This window comes from Trachymyrmex cornetzi, unplaced genomic scaffold (genome assembly GCF_001594075.2).
Source record: "Trachymyrmex cornetzi isolate Tcor2-1 unplaced genomic scaffold, Tcor1.1 scaffold299, whole genome shotgun sequence".
Taxonomy (NCBI): domain Eukaryota; kingdom Metazoa; phylum Arthropoda; class Insecta; order Hymenoptera; family Formicidae; genus Trachymyrmex; species Trachymyrmex cornetzi.
Genome location: NW_017297680.1, coordinates 34,147 through 54,885, shown reverse-complemented (window position 1 = coordinate 54,885; position 20,739 = coordinate 34,147). Strand labels below are relative to the sequence as shown.

Here is a 20,739-nt window from a genome sequence, read left to right as displayed (position 1 = left end):
GCATTTGCTGCGTGACATTAATATCGCTTCTTCTTCTTTGGTTTTGGGTGGTCATGGTCCTCCTTTCGAGGTTCACTTGGCCAGTTTTCTCCGAGATGTGGTAAAACAAATATAAAAATTGGAATGCAATGCAATGACCACCTCGAACCGGACAAGTGTAGAAAAAGAAATGATGCAATTAAAATGAAAATAAAAGGAAACCCCTCAGACACTGGACACCTGCGACCACGATGCTTCGACGCCGTTTGGACGCACGCCCAGACTAATGAAAGGACTAATAATAATGTGATACAATTGCACAGTCGAAGCCGGCCACGCTTTTCAAAAATATAATTGAGATGATGCAACATTCGAAGCGAGACAAGACGCGCGTCCGACCCACTCGAGTGCATCAACGCGACTACTTTACTACATTACTACCGCGAATTAATGCGATACAATACTAAGGCAATAAAATCAATAGTTACGTCGCCAACGCATCGGCACTGCCATCAATTGTTTATTATGAAACATTATCGTCCATTTATTAGCCAGTAGACGATATACAGGAAAAGCTGTAATGCCGTGATGGACAAAAATTGACGACATTCTCTCGTAGAACGGACGATACGTGTAGCTCTCCATATGTATCATTACATATTTAACGTACGCACTTCATGGCTGCATTGTCAGGATCAGAGTATTGAAGATATCTTATTTATTCTCATTTTTTTTCCACAAAGTTTCAAGGAAACATGCCAGATGTATTTCAGACTTGCACGCACAACAAAAATATTTCATGAGCAACTTTCATTGGTCGATTTGCCAGGGGTGCATCCGCTCGAACATCACTCACAACTCATCGGTCTTTACGCAGAGTGTCCAGTGATATACATTGCGCTATCCTTAGGAGATATATCTCTCAATTCTTTAATTTTATTAAAAATTCTTCTTTAACAGTTATTACTCTATTAAATATTTTCTAATACGTTTGCTCGAACAAACCGAGTGCAAAAAGAAATAAAGGGTTATGACTCGTAAAAGCACAATTAACCGTATTGTGTTTCGTATGCTTCCTTGGTGTGGCATCGGTTCGGACGGAATAATTATTTTAATCAGCAGATTATTTTGGATTATTACACTAGGATTTATTGGACACTGTCATTGTCTCTATTTTTCGATGCATTTTAATGCGCAGAATTTTTTTAACTTGGTAGATTGTTTATGCAGCTTTTTAGCACACGCGAAAATAATCGTTAAACTCATTGCGTTTTGGATGAATCAACGGTAGGTAAAGCGAGTGTGTAATGTTATTTAAATGACAAATTTTTCATTATCATTTATAATTTCATTATCGATGTATACATATTATTTAAGATATATGCCATTATTAAGTTCAAAGGCAATTATTTCTGTGCACATATTTAATTTTTTATTATTATTTGATTCTGGAAAAACATGAAAATTAAAGAAATATATCAGAAAAAAACGCTGAAAAATGACAATAATATTAATATTATTTCGGATATAAAATATTTTTTTAAATATGGTTCACTGTGGAGCGTGAATAGGAATTTTATTTGAATTTGACAGCATTATCGAGGATCAATCGTCCACAGAAAATTCGTGGAGACTTTGACGTTAATCACGGACGACTGGAGTGATTGCGCTAAGAATAACATCGACATGCGCGTAATGACAGACAAGGCAAAAATATCGGATCGTATCACTAATATGATAATCATCCTTCACACATTATCAGTTACTGCGTATTGCATTGGAATTATCATCGCTGATGTCGATATCACTGATAAAACCGAGTTGCCACTTATCAACAAATTAGAGCTTTCCTTCAACGTTAATACGCAGCTAATGTATAGAGTAGTGTTAATCATAGAATATATACACATGATTCTGACAAATTGTGTATCTGGTGTTATAAATATCATATTTTTGGCTATGGTAAGATATGATTGCATAAGTAATTATAACTAAAAATATATACTTAATTATAATAATTTGAAATTTTGTGTCGCCCTTTTCGTACAATAATATATCTATATTAATACTTTGCACTTTAATGACAAAAAAAAATTCTACAAAATTAAAGACTAATTCCGTGAAATCTGTTATCTGTATATGATATATTCTAAAATTTTGGGAATTATATTTATAAATTGCTGATACTTTATTTTGTACTCCTTTATAAACTATTCATAGTTTAAATATTTTTACATGCAGCTAAAAAATTAGAATCAAAAATCAAATATGTTATTTTAGATTATACATGTAGGTGGTCAAATGGATGTTTTGCAACGTTGGTTGGCAGAATTCATTCCTAAAGGAATCGAAAATGAGCAAAAATCAGTCGTTATCATGATAAACAAGATTATTCTAAGGCATCAAAAAATTATTCAAATATCAGAAAATATCGAGAATTTGTTTACGTACATTGTGTTATTTATATTCGCGTCAAACACAATAATGATGTGCTCGCTGGGTTTTCTTATAGTAACCGTAAGTACAATAGTCATACTGAGTACAGAAATTTTTATAATTTGTAAAAATAAGTTTTGCTTGTTTCAGCATTAAATAATGCATAATGCTATTATATCTTCTTTATTTTCTCAGGCTCTTGGTACTGACGATGTTATGGAGCAGATGATAAAATGTCTTTTATTTTTCGTGTCAACAAATCTGGAGGCATTTATATTTTGTTACGCCGGAGAATATTTAAATAGCAAGGTCAGTAATGAAAAATAACTACTATAACAATAAAAGAAAATATTAATGACAGTGTAAATAATTTTATGTATATATTTTTTTATAAAACAAGGCATAGAATTAAATTTTATTATTAAAGTATCAATTCAAAGTCTTTTCGTTATTTTTATTTCCATAGAGCAAAGAGATCGGATTTGCAACGTACAATTGTGCATGGTACAATTTGAAATCTAAAGACAGTCGCATTTTGTTATTTATAATATTAAGATCACAGAAGCAATTGACGCTGACAGCTGGCAAGATCATGGATCTCACTTTAGAAACCTTTACAAGTGTAAGATTTGAGCAGAATAGAAAGCTTTGATAATTAAATCTATCTTTATTGAACAGTATACATTTACTATTTACTAGACAAAATTCTTTTTATCGGTGCACGCTTTTGTTATAGAAATATTATATTTGTCACAGTAATGTATTTAAATATCAATTTCTAATGCAAACAACATTGTTATAGATTATGAAAGCTTCGGGATCCTACCTATCAGTATTGTTGGCGATGCAATAAACACGTTCACCTCAACAATTTTTAACCAATAGTCGTGAAGCGGATAATCAGACATGTGAATATCTTCACTAGTTATATATTAACACATATTGTAATATTGGGTGTTTTGCTAAATATTATTCTATGAGATGAAGATAATTTTTTAAATGAAATATGACATATGAAGTTATAGTAAACTATACAGTTTTCTGTTTAATAGTACTATATTATTTTGGTTTTTTATGGACAGATAAATCATGGATTTTTCTTCAAGTCGAGTTTGTAATGTAAAAGATATACGCAAAGATATACAGATATACGCAGTAATTAATTTTTTTCTTATTTATTTTCCAAAACTTTAAAATATTTTCAACGCTCTCTGAGCATGACTAGCAGTCATGAATACACCGTACCTATGTACACGCACATAATTGCTTATTTAACGAGAGCAATTTGAATCATCGGTTTTCGGAGAAAGAAAGAAATGACCCCACCTGTTTCCTCTTATCAAAATTGTCAGAACCCACAACAGATGTATGGGTAGTTTAAAGGAAATACGATAAAAATATTTAATGAGTTATTTCCATTGATATTTCAAGGGTAAATTCGTGTGATATATGACCTCTTAGGGACGCTCAGCTTTACGTACGCAACAATTATATGATGTACGTCAATCCATCGAAATGTACATCTGGCAGAAGTACATGATCAACTTCATTTTATTTCCTTTTGCTTCGTTTAAAGTATTTGTTATAAAATATATTTTTGTTCTCTCGCTTTCGTATAGAAAAAGAAGTAAACAGAATATAAAGATTCGTAAAAGTAATGATTGATCGCACGCTAGAAGTTATTTGCACTTTGTAAGGAATATAGCCAGATTCGCGCATTCCGCTTTGAAAACTATTTTGGATTATTATAACAATAATTATGGAGTTCTACCATTATCGTTATTTGTTAATACATTTTAATTCCGATAAACTTTCCAATTGGATGAATTGTTAGCTGTATGATATATATGAAATTCACGACTAAAGTTATTGTGCTGAATAAACCAACGGTATGTATAATGATTGACATAAATAATGATATAAATAATAATATAAATAAATTGCTTATAATCAAATGACAGTTAAATGCCATGTGACGTATTTTTAAACTATTAACGTGATGAAAAAAAATCTATAATTTAATGATTAAATCAATTACATTTTGTGTTAATTAATTAAATCACATTTTGTCTTAATTAATCACATTTTGTCTTAATTCAAATCACATTCGAAGATAGAGTTGCGTGTAATAACTACATGTATATTTACACGTGTTTAATATTGCTTTGCATTTTTATTTAATTAAAAGAATGTAAAAAGTGTGGAAGCTGTTTCGAGAAAGTTGCAGTATATTATTAGAACTACCAAATGTTACTCCAGTAATATTTGGGAGATGACAAATTTATAAGGCCTTGAAATGATCTTCTTTGTGATCGATAGGATAATCGACGAACCGAATCAACCACAGAAAATTCTACAATATTTTGGAAATGATGACGGAAGACTGGGATAGTTTTGCCGACAATGAAATCTACATGCATGAAATGATACGCAAGGCGAAACTGTCGAATCGCATTAATATCGATAGCACTTCTTCAATTAGTCAGTGCTTTTACATACTGCGTAAATGTTATCTTGGCTGATGTTGATGTCACGGATCCGAGTTGTTATACATCCACAGAATGGAACTTCCTTTTGACGTGAACACAAAAAGAACTTACAAAATTATCTTATTAACGCAAACTGTGATTTGTATCATGGTCAGCATGGGTACAGGTGTTATAAATTCTTTACTTGTCGTATTGGTAAGTTGAGAAACATAAGCAATTATTGCGAACAATAGTTGTAAAGATATCAAATCAAAGAAATAAACCATCTAACATTAATGAAATCTGAGCAGAGCTTGTGTGTGTAAATGATTGCTGTTTCAAGGAATTTGTTGCTCTTATGTTCTGTACATTTTCTCCGTCTACAATGGAGAATAATATTGTGTAATACACCATAAGCTATAAGAAATAGATCAACTAGTCGATTATTCTCCTCAATTTTTCGCATTCTTCGTTTGGATTCGGCTTTAAAATACAGTTGTAGGTCTTCTCGAGTGTTGACAAACTCTATGGAATAAGAATGCAAACTACCAAATGCAAAAACATAAGCGAGCCTTTACTCCCCTAAAAGGCTCTAAAGCTGAATTGATGGGAATAGTACTGTGACTCTCCAAAAATGAGGTAGGAAAACCAAACTCGGGGAATATACTGAGGACAGCTAAGCTAAGCCATAAATTCGCAACAAACATATAGATGTATTTTAATAACAGAATTCTTTTTCTTGATGAGGTCCTGGTCGTCTGGTGCAATGAATTCTTTGTTAATAATTCTAGTAAGTTGTGGATGTGCAAATGATATTCAAGATCGAGAAAATATAACTTAAACAATTTTTCAATTTTTAAATTTGCAACTACATTGTATTTACCATTTAAAAGCTTGATGCAGATGACAGATACAAAAATTGTAATAAACTATATTATCTAAATAACTATTTCTATGGATTTTGATAATATTATTCTGTACAATGTCCATTTTTGCAGTTTGAGCAACTAGTACGGATTTTGATTAATTCCATAGGCAATGAGATCTTTATTTTCAGACCTTTCACACAGCTAGCCAAATCGATACTATGCGTTACTGGTTAACGCATCTTGTATCCTCCAAAGATGAAAGCAGAGATGAATCAGTCTCCATCCTAACAACTAGAATTATTTATAAGCATAAAAAGATTATACGTTTATCGGAATATATCGAAAGTCTTTTTACGTATATTGCGCTGGTGTCAAACTTGGTAATGATTTGTTTGCTAGCATTCCTTGTTGTGACGGTGAGTAAGATTACTCAATATAAACTTATAGCATTTCAAAATATAATTGCAAGTTATATAACATTTAATATTAACATACTTATTAACATTTAAATTTATTTTATATAAGTTTTTATTAATTACAGTTATTTAATAAAATATACGTTGTAATGAAATGTAATAATTACATATATTATTACATATTTAATAATGCATTATTACATATTTAATAATACATTTATATATTACTAGTGTTATATTAGTTTATATCTAATAATTTTTCTCATATCACATTGTTGCACAATATCATAGATAATCGGCAGCTCCAACGCGTCAGAGCAATTAGTAAAATCCTTTTTATTTTACTTTATAACGAACCTCGAAGCATATATGTTTTGCTATGCTGGACAATATTTGAAAAACAAGGTTAGCAATAAAATTTATTTAAAAATGATTGATATTTACCGTAGAATGTTAAATAACAATGTATTACATTTAATTAAAAAAGATGTAATAAAGAGTATTAAAACATTAAAAATATTTTTATTATTTCCATTATTATTGAGTAAAGAAATTGGTTTTGCGACATACAGCTCTGCATGGTACGATATGAAATCTAAACAAAGTCGTGTCCTGTTATTTGTTATACTAAGATCGCAAAAGCCACTGACGCTTACACCTGGAAAGATGATGGAACTATCCTTACAATTTTTTACAAGTGTAAGATTTATATTTCTACATAAAATTTTCGTCTTTGCGATAAAAAATATTTTTTAATATTAAAAACAAAATATTCTCTAATACTAAAATACAATATTCTTCTAGATTATAAATGCTTCCGGATCATATTTATCGGTATTATTGGCAATGCAATAAATTAGAGTGTCGATTACTTTTTTAACAAAAAAGTGTTATGACACACGTAAAAAAACATTAAAGATATAATTTTAACGTCAAAATAATCCTCCTCAGGTAGTAAGCTACCGTTATAATAAATAACTGGGGAATTGTTTGTATAATAGTAATTCTAGGAATTCATATTGTAATATATACAAATTTAGTACAATTATCTAATTAGCGTCTTCTCTTAAATTACAATACATAATATAACGTAGTCAGATTTTACATTCATTAAAAATCATGGATTTATTCCTTGCACAATTTAGAGACAAAATATTTTATTATTCTCTGCAAAAAAGAATTTTAATTTGCAGGTTAAATATATATTGAATGTAATAACAATATGCACACATCAATATTATTTTAATTTAATAGAAAAAAATTTTCTTGATTAAGAATTATCTGTATTAGACAAGAATTTGTCATATAGTAGAAAAAAATAATTAGAATTATATGCAACTTTATACAAAAGCCAGAGTTATTACGTTTCAAGAATCAGCATTTACTTCGTAACGTTACAATCGCGAATTAATGCTATACAATACTAAGCCAATAAAATCAATAGTCACATCTCCAACGCATCAGCACTGCCACCAATTGTTTCTTATGAAAAATTATCGTCCATTTATTAGCCAGCAGACGATTTCTAGGGATAGCTGTAATGCTGTGATGTACAAAAATTGACGACATTCTTTCGTAGAACGGACGATACGTGTAGCTCTCCATATGCATCATTACATATTTAACGTACGCACTTCATGGCTGCATTGTCAGCACCAGTGTATCGAAGATATCTTATTTATTCTCTTTTTTTTCCACAAAGTTTCAAGGAAACATGACGGATGTATTTGAGACTTGCACGCGCAATAAAAATATTTTATGAGCAACATTCATTGGTCGATTTACCAGGGGTGCATCCTCTTGAACACCACTCACATCAGTCTTTACGCAGAGTGTCCAATGATATACATTGTGCTGTCATTAGGAGATATATCTCTGAATTCTTTAATTTTCTTAAAAATCCTCCTTCAATTTTTATTCTATTAAATATTTTCTAATGCGTTTGCTTGAGTAAACCGAGTGCAAAAAGAAATAAAGGGTTATGACTCGTAAAAGCACAATTAACCGTATTGTGTTTCGTATGCTTCCTTGGTGTGGCATCGGTTCGGACGGAATAATTATTTTAATCAGCAGATTATTTTGGATTATTACACTAGGATTTATTGGACTCTGTCATTGTCTCTATTTTGCGACGCATTTAAATGCGCAAAATTTTTTTAACTTGGTAGATTGCTTATGCAGCTTTTTAGCACACGCGAAAGTAATCACTAAACTTATTGCGTTTTGGGTGAATCAACGGTAAATAAAAAGAGTGTGTAATGGTATTATATGAAAAATTTTTCATTGTAATTTATAATTTTATTATCGATGTATATGTATTAATTATGATATATGCAATTATTAAGGTCGAAAGCCATAACATTGGTTACACTAAAAAATTACATAGTCTTTTATATAATTATCTCTATGCATATATTTAATTTTTTATTATTACTGTATTCTGGAAAAAAATCATGAAAATTACAGAAATATATCACAAAAAAATTTCGCTGAAAAAATATAGTGATGTCAATATTAATTTGGAGATAAAATATTTTTAAAGATTCTGTTCACTGTGGCGCGATGAATAGGACTTTTATTTGAATTCGACAGCATGATCGAGGAACAATCGTCCACAGAAAATTTGTGGAGACTTTGACGTTAATCACGGACGACTGGAGTAATTGTGCTAAGAATGACATCGGCATGCGCGTAATGACAGACAAGGCAAAAATATCGGATCGTATCACTAATATGATATTCATCCTTCACACTGTGACGATTGCTGCGTATTGCATAGGAACTATCATCGCTGATGTCGATATTACAGATAAAATCGAGTTGCCACTTATCAATAAATTAGAACTTCCCTTCAGCGTTAATACGCAGCGAATGTATAGAGTAGTGTTAATCATAGAATTTATGCACATGATTCTTACAAATTGGGCATCTGGTGTTATAAATACCATATTTTTGGCTATGGTAAGTTATAACTGCATAGATAATTATGACTAAAAATATGTATATAATTACAATAATTTGAAATTTTGTGGCGTCCTTTTCGTACAATATTATATCTATATTAATACTTTGCTGTTTAATGACAAAAACATAACTCTACAAAATTAAAGATTACTTCTGTGAAGTATGTTATCTGTTTAAGGTATTTTGTTAAATATATATTTTGAAATTATATTTACAAATTGCTGATATTTTCTTTTATTCTCCTTCATAAACTATTGATAGTTTAATTATTTTCACATGTAGCTAAATAATTTTTATTAAAAATCAAATCTTTTGTTTCAGATTATACACCTAGGTGGTCAAATGGATGTTTTGCAACGTTGGTTGGCAGAATTTATTCCTAAAGAAATCGAAAATGAGCAAAAACCAGTTGTTATCACGATAAATAAGATTATACTAAAGCATCAAAAAATTATTCAAATTTCAGAAAGTATCGAGAGTTTGTATACGTACATTGCATTATTGATATTCGCGTCAAACACAATATTAATGTGCTCGCTGGGTTTTCTTATTGTAACTGTAAGTACAATAGTCACATTAAGGACAGAAATTTTTATATTCTGATAAAATCAGTTTTGCTTGTTTGAGCATTAAATAATGCATAATGCTATTATATCTTGTTTATTTTTTCAGGCACTTGGTACTGACGATGTTGTGGAACAGATGTTGAAATGTCTTTTGTTTTTCATGTCAACAAATCTGGAGGCATTCATATTTTGTTACGCCGGAGAATATTTAAACAGTAAGGTCAGTGACGAAAAGTAACTAATTTAACAATAAAGGCAATTATTAAAGGCAGTGTAGATAATATTATGTATATATTTTTTTATAAAACAAGGCATACAATTCAATTTTATTATTAAAGTATCAATTCAAAGTCTTTTTGTTATTTTTATTTCCATAGAGCAAAGAGATCGGATTTGCAACGTACAATTGTGCATGGTACAATTTGAAATCTAAAGACAGTCGCATTTTGTTATTTATAATATTAAGATCACAGAAGCAATTGACGCTGACAGCTGGCAAGATGATGGATCTCACCTTAGAATCCTTTACAAGTGTAAGATTTAAGCTGAATGGAAAGCTTCAATAATTAAATCTATCTTTATTGAACAATATATATTTACTATTTACTAGATGAAATTCTTTTTGTCAGTACACCTTTTTGTTATGAAATATTATATTCATCGTAGCAATGTTCTATTTAAATATCAATTCCTAATGCAACCAACATTGTTATAGATTATGAATGCTTCGGGATCCTACCTATCAGTATTGTTGGCGATGCAATAAACGTCACGTTCATCTCAACAATTTTTAATCAATAGTCGTGAAGCGGGTACACATACATGTAAATATCTTCACTAGTCATACATTAACGCATATTGTAATATTGCGTGTTTTGCTAAATATTATTCTATGAGATAAAGATAATTTTTTTAATAAAGTATGACACATGAAGTTGTAGTAAATTATAAAGTTTTCTGTTTAAAAGTGCTATATCACTTCCATTTTTTATGAACAGATAAATGGATTTTTCTTCAAATCGAGTTTGCAATGTAGAACATACGCAAAGATATAATAATACATATTAATTAATTTTTTTTTGTTTTCTCTATCGTCTTCCAAACTTTAAAATGTTTTCAAAGCTCACTGAGAATGACTCGCAGTCATGAATATACCGTACCTATGTTCACGACATCATTGTTTATTTAAAAAGAGCAATTTGTGTCATCGGTTCTCAGAGAAAGAGAGAAACGACCTCACCTGTTTCCACTTTTTTATTAAAATTGTCAGAATCCCCAAAACAGATGTATGGGTAGTTTACAAGGAATACGGTAAAAATGTTATTGCTATTTCCATTGACTGTTCAAGGTTAAATTCGTGTGATGACCTCCTAGGAACGCCCAGTATTTACGTACTCAACAATTGTGTAATGTACAATAATCCATCGAAACGTACATCTGGTAGAAGTACATGATCGAATTCATTGTATTTCCTTTTGCTTCGTTTAAAGTATTTGTTATAAAATATATTTTTGTTCTCGTCCTCGTATATAAAAAGAAATAAACAGAATATAATGATCCGTAAAAGAATGATTGATCGCACGCTAGAAGTTATTTGCACTTTGTACGGAATATGGCCAGATTCGCGCATTCCGTTTTGCAAACTATTTTGGATTATTATAATAATAATTATGGAGTGTTCTACTATTATCGTTATTTTTTGATACACTTTAATCCCATTGAACTTTCCAATTTGATGGATTGTTTAAGTAGCTGTATGTCATATATGAAATTCACGACTAAAGTTATTGTGCTTTGAATAAACCAACGGTAAGTATAATGATTGACATAAATAATGATATAAATAATTATGTAAATTGCTTATAGTCAAATGACAGTTAAGAAACATGTGACGTATTTTTAAACAATTAACGTGATGAAAGAAAATCTATAATTAAATGATAATGTCAATTATATTTTGTGTTAATTAATTAAATCAAATTTTGTCTTAATTAATCAAATCACATTCGAAAAGTTGCGTTTAATAATTACATGTATATTTACACGTGTTGAATATTGATTTGCATTTTTTTTTATTCAAAAAATATAAAAAGCGTGCATGCTGATTGGAGAAAGTTGAAGCATATTATTAGAACTACCAAATGTTACTCCAGTAACATTTAGAAAATGACAATTTTTTAATGCCTTAAAATGATATTTGTGATCGATAGAATAATCGATGAATCAAATCATCCACAGAAAATTCTACAAAACTTTGGAAAAGATAACGGAAGACTGGGATAGTTGTGTCGACAATGAAATCAACTACATGCATGAAATGATACGCAAGGCGAAACTGTCGAATCGCATTAATATCGTGACAGTACTTCTTCAATTAGTCAGTGCTTTTACATACTGCGTAAATGTCATCTTGGCTGATGTTGATGTCACCGATCACACATTCGAGTTGTTATACATCCTCAGAATGAAACTTCCTTTTGACATAAACACAAAAAAAACTTACAAAATAATTTTATTAACGCAAATCTGTGATTTGTGTCATGGTCAGCATGGGTACAGATGTTATAAATTCTTTACTTATCGTATTGGTAAGTTTTAAGAAACATAAGTAATTATCGCGAACAATAGTTGTAACGATATCAAATCAAAGAAACAAACCATCTAACGATATTGAAATCTGAGCAGAGCTTGTGTGTGTAAACAATTGCTGTTTCAAGGAATTTGTTTCTCTTATGTTTTGTACATTTTCTCCGTCTACAATGGGGAATAATATTGTGTAATCATAAGAAGTAAGAAATGGATCAACTAGTCGATTATTTTCCTCGTAATTTTTCGCGTTCGCCGTTCGGATTCAGCTTTAAATTGTAGGTCTCTTCGAGTATTGACAAACTCTATGGAATAAGAAAGCAAACTACCAAATGCAAAAGCATAAGCGAGCCTTTACTCCCCGAAGAGGCTCTAAACCTAAATTGATAAGGATGGTATTGTGACCTAAAAGATGTAGTCGGAAAATCAAACCAGGGGAATATACCGAGAAGCTAAGCTAAGACATAAATACGCAACGTACATGTAGATGTATTTTAATACTAGAATAATTTTTCTTGTTAATGTAGTCCTAGTCATTTGGTGCAATGAATTCTTTATTATTAATTTTAGTAAGTTGTGGATATGCAAATGATATCCAAGATATTGTGAAAATGTAACTTAAACAAATTTTAATTTTTAAATTTGTAACTACATTGTATTTACCACTTAAAAGCTTGATGCATGTGACAGATACAAAGATTGTATTAACTATGTTATCTAAGTTTATACTTTTTACGTGGATTTTGATATTATTATTGTGTACAATGTTCATTTTTGTAGTTTGAACAGCTAGTTACGGATTCTGATTAATTCCATAGGTAATGGGACCTTTATTTTCAGATCTTTCATACAGCTGGCCAAATCGATATTGTGCGTTACTTGTTAACGCATCTTGTATCCTCTAAATATGAAAGTAAAGATGAATCAGTCTCCATCGCAACAACTAAAATTATTTATAAGCATAAAAAGATTATACGTTTATCGGAATACGTCGAAAATCTTTTTACGTATATTGCGCTGGTGCTATTTGTTTCAAACTAGGTAAGGAATTGTTTGCCAGCGTTCCTTGTTGTAACGGTGAGTAAGATTACTAAATATAAACTTATATTATTTCAAAATATAATTGCAAATAATATAACATTAGATATTAACATACTTATTAATATTTAAATTTATTTTATTAATTTAAGTTTTTATTAACTACATGTACTTAATAAAATACATGTCGTAATGAAATGTAATAATTAAATGTATTATTACATATTTAATAATACATTTGTTACTAGTGTTATATTAGTTTATATTTAATAATTTTTCTCATACCACATTGTTACATAATATCACAGGCAATCGGCAGCTCCAATGCGTCAGAGCAATTAGTGAAATCCTTTTTATTTTACTTTGTAACGAACCTCGAAACATATATGTTTTATGCTGGAGAATGTTAGAAAACCGAGGTTAGCAATAAAATTTATTTAAGAAATATTAATATTTATCGTAGAATGTTAATAAATAATAATATATTGTTTTTAATTAAAAAAACAGTTATAAAGTGTATTAAAACATTAAAAATTTTGCTATTATTTCCATTTTTATAGAATAAAGAAATTGGTTTTGCGTACCACAGCTCTGCAGGTTACGATATGAAATCTAAAGATAGTCATGTCTTGTTATTTGTTATACTAAGATCACAAAAGGCATTGACGCTTACAACTGGAAAGATGATGAAACTATCCTTACAATCTTTTAAGTGTAAGACTTATATTTAGATATAAAAATTTCGTCTTTGCTATAAAAAGTATTTTTTAATATTAAAAACAAAATATTCTCTAGTTCCAAAATACAATATTCTTCTAGATTATGAATTGGGATCATATTTATCGGTATTATTAGCAATACAATAAACTAGACAGTCGATTTCTTTTTTAACAAAAAAGTGTTATGACTCAAGTAAAAAGACATTTAAGATGTCATTTTAACGTCAAAATAATGACATTATAAAAGTGACATTACTGGGGAATTATTTGTATATTAGTAATTCTAGGAATTGACATTGTAATACAGTATATTTCCTGAAATATGAATTTAGAACAATAATATAATTCGCGTCTTCTCTTAAATTACAATACATCATATAACATTGTCAGATTTTATATTAATTAAAAATCATAGATTCATTCCTTGCAAATTTAGAGATAAAATATCTTATTATTCTCTGCCAAAAAATTTTCATTTGCACGTTAAATATATATTAAATATATTAACGATATGCACGCACCTATATTATTTAAGTTTAAAAAAAAAATTTTTTTCTTGCTTGAGATTTATCTGTATTACACAAAAATTTGTCATGTAGTAGAGAAAAATAATTAGAATTATATGCAACTTTATACAAAAGCTAGTGCAATTATATGTTTCAAGAATCAGCATTTGCTGCGTGACGATACTATCGCGAATTAATGCTATACAATACTAAGGCAATAAAATCAATAGTTACATCGCCAACATCGGCACTGCCACCAATTGTTTCTTATGAAACATTATCGTCCAGCATTTAATAGAGAGAGCCAGTAGACGATTTCTAGGGAAAGCTGTAATGCTGTGATGGACAAAAATTGACGACATTCTCTCGTAGAACCGACGATACGTGTAGCTCTCCATATGTATCATTACAAATTTAATGTACGCACTTCATGGCTGCATTGTCAATACCAGAGTATCGAGGATATCTTATTTCTTCTCTTTTTTTTCCACAAAGCTTCGAGGAAACATAACGGCTATATTTGAGACTTGCACGCCCAATAGAAATATTTTATGAGCAACTTTCATTGATTGATTTGCTAGAGGTGCATCCGCCTGAACACCACCCACAACTCATCAATCTTTACGCAGAGTAGTCCAATAATATACAGTGTGCTGTCATTAGGAGATATATCTCTGAGTTCACTAATTTTTTTAAAAATTCTCCTTTAACAATTCTTATCCTATTAAATATTTTCTAATGCGTTTGCTTGAATAAACCGAGTGCAAAAAGAAATAAAGCGTTATGACTCGTAAAAGCACAATTAACCATATTGTGTTTCGTATGCTTCCTTGGTGTGGCATCGGTTTAGACGGAATTATTATTGTAATCAGCAGATTATTTTGGATTATTACACTAGGATTTATTGGACTCTGTCATTGTCTCTATTTTTCGATGCATTTAAATGCGCAGAATTTTTTTAACTTGGTAGATTGCTTATGCAGCTTCTTAGCACACGCGAATCTAACTACTAAACTCATTGCGTTTTGGGTGAATCAACGGTAAGTAAAGCAAGTGTGTAATGTTATTTAAATGAAAAATTTTTCATTGTCATTTATAATTTCGTTATCGATGTATACGTATTAATTAAGATATATGCAATTATTAAAATCAAAAACCATAATATTGCTTACACTAAAAAATTACATAGACTTTTTTATAATTATATCCATGCACATGTTTTATTTTTTACTATTACTTGATTTTGGAAAAAACATGAAAATTACAGAAATATATAAGCAAAAATTTCGCTGAAAAAAGAGAGTGATGTTAATATTATTTCGGGGATAAAATATTTTTGAACATACGGTACACTGTGACGCGATGAATAGGACTTTTATTTGAACTCGACAGCATGATCGAGGAACAATCGTCCACAGAAAATTCGTGGAGTCTTTGGCGTTAATCACGGACGACTGGATTGATTGTGCTAAGAATGACGTCAGCATGCGCGTAATGACAGACAAGGCAAAAATATCGGATCGTATCACTAATATGATACTCATTCTTCATACTATGGGGATTTCTGCGTATTCCATAGGAACTATCATCGCTGATGTCGATATTACAGAAAAATTCGAGTTGCCGCTTATCAAGAAATTAGAGCTTCCCTTCGGCGTTAATACGCAGCGAATGTATAGAGTAGTTTTAATCATAGAATTTATGCATTTGATTCTTGCAAGTTGGGCAACTGGTGTTATAAATATCATATTTTTGGTTATGGTAAGTTATGACTGCATAAGTAATTATCACTAAAAGTATGTATATATTTATAATAATTTGAAATTTTGTGTCGTCCTCTCTCTCTCTCTCTCTCTCTCTCTCTCTCTTTGTACAATATTATATCTACATTAATACTTTGCTCTTTAATGATAAAAACAAAACTCTACAAAATTAAAGACTATTTCCGTGAAGAGTGTTATCTGTATAAGATATTTTAGTAAACACATATTTAGAAATTATATTTATAAATTGCTGATAATTTGTTTTGTTCTCCTTTATAAACCATTGATAGTTTAACTTTTTTATATGTTGCTAAAAAATTTTAATTAAAGATCATATCTTTTGTTTTAGATTATACATGTAGGCGGTCAAATGGATGTTTTGCAACGTTGGTTGGCAGAATTTATTCCTAAAGAAATTGAATGTGAACAAAAATCACTTGTTATCACGATAAACAAGATTGTACTAAAGCATCAAAAAATTATTCAAATTTCAGAAAGAACCGAGAGTTTGTATACGTACATTGCGTTATTGATATTTGTGTCAAGCACAATAGTAATGTGCTCGCTGGGTTTTCTTATTGTAACCGTAAGTATAATAATCATACTGAAGACAGAAATTTTTATATTCTGTAAAAAAAATTTTGCTTGTTTGAGCATTAAACAATGCATAACGCTACTATATTTTTTTATTTTCTCAGGCTCTTGGTACTGACGATGTTGTGGAGCAGATATTGAAATGCCTTTCGTTTTTCATAGCAACAAATCTGGAAGCATTTATATTTTGTTACGCCGGAGAATATTTAAATAGTAAGGTCAGTGATGAAAAGTAACTACTATAACAATAAAAGAAATTATTAAGTACAGTGTAAATAATTTTATATATATTTTTTTTATAAAGCAAGGCATAGAATTAAATTTTTTTTATTAAAGTAACAATTCAAAATCTCTTTGTTACTTTTATTTCCTTAGAGCAAAGAAATCGGATTTGCAACATATAATTGTGCATGGTACGATTTGAAATCTAAAGACAGTCGCATTTTATTACTCATAATATTAAGATCACAAAAACGATTGACGCTAACAGCTGGCAAGATAATGGATCTCACCTTAGAATCCTTTACAAGTGTAAGATTTAATCTGAATAGAAAACTTTGATAATTAACTCTATCTTTATTGAACAATATATATTTACTATTAACTAGACGAAATTCTTTTCATCAGTGCCTTTTTGTTATAGAAATATTATAGGTATTCGTCATAGCAATGTTCTATTTAAATATCAATTCCTAATGTAAACAACGTTGTTATAGATTATGAATGCTTCGGGATCCTACCTATCAGTATTGTTGGCGATGCAATAAACATCACGTTCATCTCAACAATTTTTAATCAATAGTCGTGAAGCGGGTACACAGACATGTAAATACCTTCACTAGTTATATATTAACACATATTGTAATATTTCGTGTTTTACTAAATATTATTCCATGAGATAATTTATTTAATGAAATAATATATATGTAAGTTATAGGAAACTATCCAGTTCTCTGTTTAAAAGTGCTATATCATTTCGGTTTTTTTATGGACAGATAAATCATGGATTTTTCTTCAAATCGAGTTTGCAATGTAGAAGGTACATCAAGATATATAGATACGTAGTAATTTTTTTTTTTCTTATTTTCTATCGTCTTCCAAACTTTAAAATATTTTCAAAGCTTACTGAGCATGACTCGCAGTCATGAATACCGTATCTATGTTCACGCGCATCATTGTTTATTTAAAGAGAGCAATTTGCGTCATCGGTTCTCGGAGAAAGAGAGAAATGACCGCACCTGTTTCCTCTTTTTTATTAAAATTGTCAGAACCCACAGCAGATGTATGGGTAGTTTACAGGGAATACGGTAAAAATATTTAATGAGCTATTTCCATTGACAGTTCAAGGGTAAATTCGTGTGATGACCTCTTAGGGACGACCAGTCTTTACGTATGCAACAATTGTGTGATGTACGTCAATCCATCGAAACGTACTTGGCAGAAGTACATGATCAAATTCATTGTATTTCCTGTTGCTTCGTTTAAAGTATTTGTTATAAAATATATTTTTGTGTTTGTTCTCGTATAGAAACAGAAGTAAACAGAATATAATGATCCGTAAAAGAATGATTGATCGCACGCTAGAAGTTATTTGCACTTTGTACGGAATATGGCCAGATTCGCGCATTCCGTTTTGCAAACTATTTTGGATTATTATAACAATAATTATGGAGTTCTACCATTATCGTTATTTTTTGATACATTTTAATTCCGATGAACTTTCCAATTTGATGGACTGTTTGAGTAGCTGTATGTCATATATGAAATTCACGACTAAAGTTATTGTGCTTTGGGTAAACCAACGGTAAGTATAATGAGAGATTGACATATATAATGATATAATTGATGATATAAATTGCTTATAATCAAATGACAGTTAAGTGACATGATGTGACATGCATTTTTAAACAGTTTACGTGATGAAAGAAAATCTCTAATTAAATGATTAAATCAATCACATTTTGTGTTAATTGATCAAATCACATTCGAAGATATGGTTGCGTTTAATAACCACATGTATATTTACACGTGTTCAATATTGCATTGCATTTTTATTTAATTTAAAAAAAATGTAAAAAGCGTTGAAGCTGATTGGAGAAAGTTGAAGCATATTATTAGAACTGTCCAGTAATTTTTGGAGATGGCAATTTTTTAGGCCTTGAAATGATCTTCTTTGTGATCGATAGGATAATCGACGAACCAAATCATCCACAGAAAATTCTACAAAACTTTGGATATTATGACGGAAGACTGGGATAGTTGTGCTGACAATGAAATCTACATGCATGAAATAATACGCAAAGCGAAACTGTCGAATCGCATTAATATCGTGATAGTACTTCTTCAATTAGTCAGTGCTTTTACATACTGCGTAAATGTTATCTTGGCTGATGTTGATGTCACGGATCACACATCCGAGTTGTTATACATCCATAGAATGGAACTTCCTTTTGACGTGAACACAAAAAGAACTTACAAAATTATCTTATTAACGCAAACTGTGATTTGTATCATGGTCAGCATGGGTACAGGTGTTATAAATTCTTTACTTGTCGTATTGGTAAGTTAAGGAACGTAAGCAGTTATCGGGAACAATAGTTGTAACGTTATCAAATAAAAGAAACAAATCATCTAACGATATTGAAATCTGATCAGAGCTTTTTTGTGTAAATGATTGCTGTTTAGAGGAATTTGTTTCTCTTATGTTCTGTATATTTTTTCCGTCTACAACGGAGAATAATATTGTGTAATAAACTGTAAGCTGTAAGAAATGGATCAATTGTAGTCGATTATTCTCCTCACATTCGACATGATTAGTTAATTTCTTACAACTTACAAATTATTTTACTATATTATTCTTATTGTAGACGACCTTTTATATAAAACGTAAATTTGAGAAATATGAATAATTTGATTTCCAGATACCAGTCTGTCTTATTGCTGACATACTGCTTGTAAATAAATTTATGTTACTACTAGAATTGCAGCAACTGAGTCTGCATTTGTTGACAAGTTGATGCCTTCACGATATGACAATTTTAAGTAGCAACTTGCCAGCAACTTGCCGACAATTAAAAAATTTTCATTATCAAAATTTATTCTCTTACCGTCATGTTGCTATAATAATCTGTATTAAACTATAACATCATGCAATGCAATCACATTACTGACGAAGTAATGTTACTAAATTGCCATTAAACCGCTGACATATATACATTATTGTCTGCGTATTGCTACAATGTCGGTATATTTGAACAAATTGACGAATATACAGCAAGTTGTCAGTATTATAAGCAACCACGCCATTTTGTTGAGACACGCTTGATTATCTGGGTTATAAAGAAGAGTAAGAATTATAATTTTAGTATAAACAGCGGATTTCTTATTTTTAGGTTTTACATGTAGGCGGTCAAATGAATATCCTGTGTTACTGTTTGATGAATTTCGCAACTAAGGAAAGTGGAAAAAAGCACCAATCAATCACAACAGATGAAATCATTCAGAGACATCAGAAAATTATTAATTTCTCTAAGAATGTAGAAAAACTGTTCACGTACATCGCATTAGTGATGTTTATGGTTAACTCGATATTGATTTGTTCATTGGCGTTTGTCATCGTAAGCGTAAGTAAAAGATGGGAGTTAAAATATTATGTATTAATAATTACTGTTTGTCGCTAGCTAATATATAAGCGCACGATTACTGTAATTAATTTCCTTATGTTTTATAACATACGAATGTAAATAAAGGCAACTATTTTCATAATTGCGTAACAAGATAACGATTTTTTTTCGTGTATAGGCAATTGGTACACCCGATGCAGTGGAGCAGATAG

At 30.2% G+C, this 20,739-nt stretch overlaps 2 protein-coding genes and 2 pseudogenes across 2 annotated transcripts in view; all 4 read left to right on the top strand.

The window, feature by feature from the left end:
* Nucleotides 1-1,009: 1,009 nt before the first annotated feature.
* On the top strand, nucleotides 1,010-3,268 carry LOC108762336 (odorant receptor 4-like). Its single transcript, XM_018509295.1, has 6 exons — nucleotides 1,010-1,266; nucleotides 1,599-1,941; nucleotides 2,260-2,496; nucleotides 2,611-2,724; nucleotides 2,882-3,037; nucleotides 3,218-3,268. The coding sequence occupies exons 1-6, from the start codon at nucleotides 1,010-1,012 to the stop codon at nucleotides 3,266-3,268; spliced, it is 1,158 nt and encodes a 385-aa protein (XP_018364797.1).
* Nucleotides 3,269-4,787: 1,519 nt separating this feature from the next.
* On the top strand, nucleotides 4,788-7,023 carry LOC108762335 (odorant receptor 30a-like; annotated as a pseudogene).
* Nucleotides 7,024-8,149: 1,126 nt separating this feature from the next.
* On the top strand, nucleotides 8,150-17,465 carry LOC108762334 (uncharacterized; annotated as a pseudogene).
* A 1,678-nt stretch (nucleotides 17,466-19,143) lies between these two features.
* Nucleotides 19,144-20,739, top strand: part of LOC108762400 (odorant receptor 13a-like) — a 14,133-nt gene continuing 12,537 nt past the window's right edge. The window contains 1 exon segment of the mRNA XM_018509378.1: nucleotides 19,144-19,464. Coding sequence (XP_018364880.1) covers nucleotides 19,144-19,464 — 321 coding nt within the window.